This window comes from Rhagoletis zephyria, unplaced genomic scaffold (genome assembly GCF_001687245.7).
Source record: "Rhagoletis zephyria isolate East Lansing unplaced genomic scaffold, Rhagoletis_zephyria_1.1 Rzeph_scaffold_02085, whole genome shotgun sequence".
Taxonomy (NCBI): Eukaryota; Metazoa; Arthropoda; class Insecta; order Diptera; family Tephritidae; genus Rhagoletis; species Rhagoletis zephyria.
The window spans coordinates 20,884-28,917 of NW_016159169.1; the positions used below are offsets into that span (position 1 = coordinate 20,884).

An 8,034-nucleotide genomic window follows, 5' to 3' on the forward strand; every position below is an offset into this window, starting at 1 on the left:
TATTATGATAAGCTAAATTTGCGAAAGTAGTATATATTACGTAGCACTTATGCAATAAATGGTAATTTAGTTTATTAAACACAATGTCCTATAATTATAGTCAAACTTCCAAAACCGCTTGGGGGTCTAATTTTTACCCGAAAATACTATAAGATGATTGATATAACTTACAAAAATTTCGCCATCAAAAAATTAGTGGTGACCCCGAGTCGTTACAACATGACGGAGTCGACAAAAGGGCGCATCGACGGATGGGGAAAATATTTCATCGAACAAAATGCCAACTAAAGATGTGGAGCTTGTATCGCAATGCAAGCTGCGACCGTTCTGAACTGAGATGCCAAACAAATGGTTTCTACAAATTGAGGCCACCTTTCAGTCGTACAAGACCACATCTTATGTCCGGAAATATAATCTGGTCCTCTCAGCAATTAGCAGCGATGCTTTAAAGGAAGCTGCGGATGTTTTAAAAGCCGTACCAGCTCAAGACCGATATATTACCCTCAAAAGTCAACTACTGTCACGTTTTACTGATTAAGCCGACCCACATAGGGTATTTGGCTGATTTTAGGCCTTTGGAGAATACACAAAGCCAATGTTTTTTGTCGAATTAATGATTTTAATTTTTAATTGAATTTTGTCAACGAATAAGAATAAAGTAAATGTCAAAGAATTGTTCAGTGATTGCAAATCAGTTTTGGAATAGGGAATGAGGTAGTTTAGTTTTTTTAAAGGCGGTAAAATGTACTTTTTTCAAGAGGGAAACACCGATTTTGCTAAGGGAGCCAAGATGGCAGATTAGAGCGAGAACGCTGTCAATATCCAACACCTTGTATTATTCCACCATGGTGCTTACATATGTACAATTTCCGTTTCTCGCTATTATAAATGTGTAATATTATTTTCTTCGAACGCTAAATTGGTTTCGCCGCCATTTGTAGTGTTTTGTGGCAAAAAGTCGCTTTGTTGTAGTTTAATTATTTTTGATTCAGTTTGTGCGCTTATTGGAATCTGCAAATTCTGAAGATTATCCATTTGAATGGCTGTTTTACTTAAATCTTGACGACGTGATTTTCTAAACAAATTTGTATCGGACTTTTTGGAGAAATGTGCTTCAATTTCCTGTAATTATAACATTTATTAATTTAGCTGCTATATGGAAAATCAAAAACAATGCGTACATGTAATGTGCGTCCTTCCGTTTCGGGCAGCGTGAAATACAACACTAAAGCGCCTGTTAATGCCACCGCCGAATATAGCCAGAATGTACCAGGCAATGTTAATGCTGTCAACATTTGGAGAAAGAGCTTATTAGCCAAGAAGCCAAAAATGTAACCCAACCCACTGACAAGGCCCGAAGCTGTGCTGCGTACCGGCGCCGGAAATACTTCGCCGATGAGTATCCAAGGTATCATACGTATGCCAAAGTGTGCGAAAAATGCGGTACCCAGCAATAGAATCAATGGCAGCCATACTAGATTGTTGGTAGCTTGTTTGGGCACAGGTAGCAATATCTCCTTGGTGACTTCCTCTGTGGATGGCAATTTCACTTTACGTTCGGCCGTTGCTGTTTTTGCTTTGGCTGTGGTAATTTTTGCATCCAAATCCGATGGCATAGTTGTTGTATGCAAATCCTCTTCCGAGTCACTAAGATCGAAAAATGGCGTGGAATTACGGCTGGTATTATTCGAATGTGTATAATCCAAGGTAGGTAATTCAACCAAGGATAATTGATCATTGTAATCGCCGAAAGAAAGATCTTGCTCTTCCCGTTTAGTGCGATTTAAATGCTTCCACGTTTCGTTGGTTTCACTGTTGGACACTAAAGTGGTCAGCTCTGTGGTGACATCATCATTTAGGGTGTACAGAGTTGTGGTTTCCAACAGCTGTTTATCAATTGCGCTATCCGCCATTGCTGGCAATAGGGCAGCTGTATCGGTTTCAAAAAGTTTACTAATATTTGCTTGTGTTATTAAGCTTTCCTTGGGCACTATATTGGAAGCATTACTAACGACATTGTCCACTGCAAACCCGGGCACCACTTTCACATAGTGGGCATAGGTGGCCGTACCAAACATGCAAATTCCCACGCCAAGTGTAGAGATCATAACCAATGGCCGTTTGCCGGTGAAATGGATGAGGAAGACACACATTATAGTTGCGATCATCTCTGCAACACCTAACAAAATTGTCGCATGATACTTGTTGATTGGGGCTTTTAGTGTGTGGAAAATCTGAAATGTGGGTTATGTTACAAATTAATTTTAAAGTGTCATTTACTAGTATATGTTGCAAAGGATTTAGAAATGAACCTAACAGATCTATTGTACCCTTAACTCTTCACAACACTTTGTGAAGTCCTACAATAACCAGAAAGTTTACAATAACTCAACCTTTGGCCATATTATAAGGTGACCAGAATTTTTTAACATTCCAGGAGGACAAATTCTCCACATTAAAAACATAAAAAAAATTTTATTTATTTTAACATATAAATAACGAATAAATTAACCGTCCAAAGTTTCTCTAAACACAAGTCAATCAATTTAATAGTACACTGTGTTGCATAATTATTTCGTTAAAGTTTGATTATAATTTTGTATCAACGCTATATCTCGTTCAGCAATATCATTAACATATTTAATACTCTTAATCATCTCTACTAAGACAACCAACTTCAGGGTAATTTTTCAGAGAATTCAATGCCCTACAAGAAAATGCACAGAAACAACTTATATCCCTTTTTTATAAACTTTCTTAACGATTCAAAAGCTATAAAATTTTCCGGAAAACACCCCCCAAAAAATAGTCTGGATCTGCCGCTGGGTCTGTGCTATTTTTGATTATGTACTTGGACGTGAAATAACACATTTTCTTAAAATTTTTTAAGCATATTTGCGCTCCAACGCAACGAACATACTTATTTTAAGCCATCTTACAAATGTTTTTATCAAGATAAAATATCCCCATACACGAGTATTGCTACTGATAAAACTTATACACATTTGGCAAACAAAATGGCATATGGTAGGCAATAATTTTCGCCTGTGAAGACGCGTCATAATGCGGTTTCCCCACGGCAGTGTGAATTACTTTAGGTTTGTATCAGAGTGTCCAGACTTGGCGATTTCGCGCCAAATTTGGCGATTTTTTTTTGGATATTTGCGCGTAAAAATTTATGAAATCGCCATTGGCAATTTTTGGCGATTTTTCCCCTTCAAATAAATTCTTTCCAATTATAAAAATACACAAAACTTAGTTTTCCACAATAATTTTACAGAAGAGGCTAATGAACTGCGTGATAAACTTGACTTAGGAAGCATATTAAAAGACAAACATTTTTAATCACCCTAATCGAAGAACTTTTGAATCGATTACCTAGTCAATTAAATACTTTAAAAAAGCTTTGATTTTGTCAGCAGAAAGGTGCGTGAATCACAAGAGAGCGAGTTTCAGGGACCTGCCAATTCACTATTTGACTTTGAAGGAAAGAAAAGCAGCATGGAATAACTTTTTTCAGAACCATTCCAACCGACTCTGAAGAATTTTGGATAATTGCTTACGGAGTGAAAACCGCAACAGGTAATAAAATGTTTGGAAATATACATATGTAAGTAAAATAGCCTTCATATTATTATCCTTGCCGCACTCACATGTTTTTGTTGAGCGCGTTTTTTTCCGTAATGAATTCAACAAAAACTAAGATTCGAAATTGGAGAGGTTGGAAAGCCTTAATTCAATAGTTCGAATAAAGTTTTATATGAGGTCCAATAGTTTCTGCTGCAAAACGCTTCCAATATCAAACAATCAAGGTTGAATAGTTCAAAAAGTATATGACAACAACACAAATGTAAATGATTCAGACACTACGGGCTGGTTTCTCCAACTCAACTTAACTTAGTTTAACCACTGACTTAAGTCAAAAGTTAGCCTACGTTTTACACAGCTTATTCATGACTAAGTCAAGAAAATTGGCTTAAAGCTCAGTTAGTCCAGACTTAACTTAAGTTAACTTACCGTAAGAAATCATCAATGGTTATTCAACACGTCAACTTAAGCCAAGAGCGGAAATATTTTGTTTTTGTATTTCTTTTTTCAGCTGTTTAACAGTTCGCTGGCTAAAATGCCATATCAAAAAAATTTATGCAAACAAAAATGTTTGCTTTCATTTATTTTTAAGAAATACAAAAACGAGAGTCTGGCAAGCCTGATTCTCTCACCGCTCTCAATTTCGGTAAGGCCGTAACTTGAGAACCTAAAATCTACAGGTTCTTAAGTTTCTTACGGTAAGTTAAGTTTTAACTAACCGCCAACACAGTTTCTCATATAACAGGTTAGCCAAAATATTAAATTAAGTTAAGTTACGGAAATTAAGTCTAGACTAACTGAGCTTTTAACTAAGTTAAGTTGAGATGGAGAAACCAGCCCTAGGTGATTTTGAAGAAATTGGGTATGTTCAGAAGGTGCAAAAGTTGAGCGCAACCGTTGCTAAAAAATCAATGATCGTAATGCGTCTTCTGAACGGCTAGATACATTAGCTGTCAAATTCAAAACACACAACACGTTGTCTCAAATGATCAGAAAAATATTACGAGTATCTAACACGCAACTGTTCAGTTGATCAGAAGTAAAAACAACGCGTTCAGAAGGTGCAATCGCAACAGTTCGTTCTGAACGTGCCCATTGTGGAAATAGTTGATCTCGCTTTATTATAGGTTTTTATTTTATTTTTAGCGCCGAGCGCTTAAAAGCGGATTGTGCGATTATTCAATTAATATGAGTTATAATAAATTTAATAATGGCGCAGTCCTATTGGAAAATGTGTTGATACAAATATTTTTAAAAAGTATGCGTATTTTTAAAGAAAATGGTTTATACATCATTATTATATAAGTGATATGTGTTATTTATTATTACCCCGAAGGTGTTATATTCGTTTTGTTTTACTATATTATAACAAGATCTAATTTTTAAAATAAAAGATTTGTTAAATCGATTTCATTAATTTTATTAAAAAAAAAAAAATTGGCGATTTTAGGCGATTTTTTTTGCAGAAATTGCGCTTTATTTTTAAACAATCGGGACACCCTGGTTTGTATAGTAACTTCTCCAGTAAAACATTGCAGCGAGAGCGTAAAAGCAAAATAGAGCGTAAAATTGAGAAGAAGATAAAACTAGCAGAAAAAGTTAATGAACACAAAACTAGCAAAAACTTGCAAGTGAATAGTTGTTCCACTGTCTTGACATTTTGCTGTAAACATTATCTTATTCTTCTTTATTGGCGCTGTAACCACCTAAGCGATTTTGGACGAGTCCAAAACAGCACGCCAGTCATTTCTCTTCTGTGCTAACTGACGCCAATTGGAAATGCCAAGTGAAGCCAAGTCCTTCTCTACCTGGTCTTTCCAACGCAGAGGAGGCCTTCCTCTTCCTCTGTTACCAGCATCACGGCCCGCGTTGAATATTTTCAGAGCAGCAGCGTTTCTGTCCATTCGAACGACATGGCCAAGCCAGCGGAGCCGCTGAATTTTAATTCGCTGCACTATGTAAACATTTTACTATTCATAAATCAGTTTTAAACTCTTTGCTTAACACACAAGCACTTACACTGTCCAGTACATCATGGATATTTTGATTTACACTCATTTTACTTTTGTTTGTGCTAAACGAATGCAACAAATGGCAGCTTTTGACATTTATTTTTCTTCTTCTGCTAGCTAATTTCTGCTAGTAAAATTTTCACAAGCAAGAATTTGCAGCTCTCCCGTATTGTTACGCTCTCGATTCAGTGCTCTCTTGCAAATTTTTTGGGTTATCATACACTTTTCCAGTAAAAATTTGCAGATTCCAGTACAAATTAGTACTGACTATTAGTTACTATACAAACCTTTTGTTTGCTCCTCAAATTACGATCGGGAATTCCCCCATTCCCACGGGCACATTCTTAATTCGATTCGACAGTTCTCTATCTTTGTGTTTTGTTTTTTTCTTCGCTACAAAATGTAAGTTATTGCTTAAAATTTATAAGCCTCTGTATTAAATTGGTGATGTGCTCATGTAAAACTTTACTTTTCGATGACAGTGATTTGTTCGTAATTCACATGGTAATTGGAGTGCGAATTATGAATGAGAGAGCGAACTATGTTATTAGGGTGCCGTGGAAAAGCCGTATTAAATATTATTAGTTAAGGCTAGAGGCGTTTACACTGTTCAGTTAAAAGTTTACATCATTTGCCTTTTAAATATAATGATTGTGTACGATTAGGAAATATGTAATAATATTTTCAACGAAATTTTTTGAAAAATTCATCACTGCATCTAGTTTTGTACTTGGAAGGGAGGAAAAGGAGGACATTTTTGCCCAAAATGAGGATAGAGAAGGACTATGTTTTTGAGGAGGACAAATCACGTTTGAGGAGGACAATCCTCCTCAAAGGAGGACGGTTGGTCAGCTTACATATTAAGCCTAGACTATTTTCTCGTCACATCAAAACGGTATCACAGATAAGGAGTAGGTGCAATAGAGTATCTTCAGATTAGGCGCAGTGTAAGGGATCTTCAGAGAGGTTAATTAGAGGCCTTTATCTCTACAGGTTAAACCAATCCATTAAGCTTTTGGCTCGGAAAAGTCCTCTGTTGCTATGCTACTGCTGGTCTCTCATTCCTACAACCTCTTACCTGATCGTGTTTGATACCACTGCAAACAAAACTTCAACCCTGTGAGAGTTCAGGCCGCTGCCTTCATGACTAAGCCATACGCTATTTCGTTTCCCTGTATTCCCTTGTGACCTAGTTATTGATTGTTCTAGCGGCTTACTTAGCCCTGCCTATTTCGGTTTGTCTCTCAATCGTTATTTTCAGGAAGCGAGCTACTATGAGAGGGTTGGACCATAGGGCGTTGTGCGTTGTTGAAGCGGGCATGTTACGAAATGTTTAGAGTCGTTAGTAAACTCTCCACATACCGGATATACGTTAGATACGTCAGGATTTATTCTGTTCAGGTGTGAGGTTGAGCCTGCTGCAGTAGCTGGAACAAAGTTGGGCGGGTCTCCCGAAGCAGTTAAAGCTCTGTCTCGTTGGTGGCTTTTCTCGTTAAACAGCATTCACAGGTCGGGAGTTGGTATAGTTTGAGAAAAATACTCGTGAATTTCAAGACAAATGCCTACTCCAATGCCTTCTGGTGCTTAAGAGCCGTATGTATACCACTACAGCGTGCTTGCCTGGACATGTTCATACATAATGGAGCTAAGTACTCAAAGTTAACTTGCTGAAGAGCACCATTTTAAATTTATTCTCGAAAACTATCTTATTCATAACCAGTCTGGTGAATGGGGCAAGTGGAATGTGTAACGTTACGTTACTAAAATATCCATTGAAACTTTTTTGTTTTGGTTGATTTATTTATATTTTAAACTAATTTTTAACGAAAATAAAATATCAATTTTCTGTCGAATATTTTTTTTTATTTTGACTTCAAATCTATTTCGTACTTTGAGCTTCCGCCAGCATGTCTATACTTTGGAATTTATATTGAAGCAATAAATAAACCGATATATTTTAGGCGTATTGCATACGGCGGGATTTTAACCCGCGCCTTCGATGTTAATTAACACACTTGCCTTATTGAAGTGCAAAGTGGTCATTCTTTATTAGAAAATGAGAATAATATTCAGACTTAATTTTTGAAGTGAAACTTCTTTAGCGGCTGTTTGTTGGTTGGGAGTAAATTGGCAAATTCAACGGAAATCGCACACGGAAATGGTGCAACGGAAATGGTTGGAGCTGAAACAAGTGCTTCTTGTGTGTATGCGTATGGTATACAACTAATAAAAGGTTAAAGAATAACACTTAGAAAAATACCAATACAAAAATGAAAGTAAAGGTGAGTACGTAGATACATAGATAAAGAAAAGGATAAAGGCAAAGTTAAAAATAAAAACAAAAACAAAGATGCGTAAAGATAAAGGCAAAAATTAAGACCAAGGTAAATTTAAACGCTTATATGTATATATAAGGGCAAAGGGGAATATGTAG

The 8,034-nt window shown here is 36.4% G+C and overlaps 1 protein-coding gene across 2 annotated transcripts in view; it reads right to left on the reverse strand.

Moving 5' to 3' along the window:
• Nucleotides 1-852: 852 nt before the first annotated feature.
• The window catches only part of LOC108365971 (facilitated trehalose transporter Tret1), a 28,894-nt gene continuing 21,712 nt past the window's right edge, over nucleotides 853-8,034 (reverse strand). For both annotated transcript variants that reach the window (XM_017620213.1, XM_017620212.1), the window contains 2 exons: nucleotides 1,182-2,234; nucleotides 853-1,122 (listed from right to left, as the gene is read on the reverse strand). In XM_017620213.1, the coding sequence (XP_017475702.1) occupies nucleotides 883-1,122; nucleotides 1,182-2,234 (1,293 nt within the window). In that variant the 3' untranslated portion in view covers nucleotides 853-882. The remainder of the gene's footprint in view (nucleotides 1,123-1,181; nucleotides 2,235-8,034) is intronic.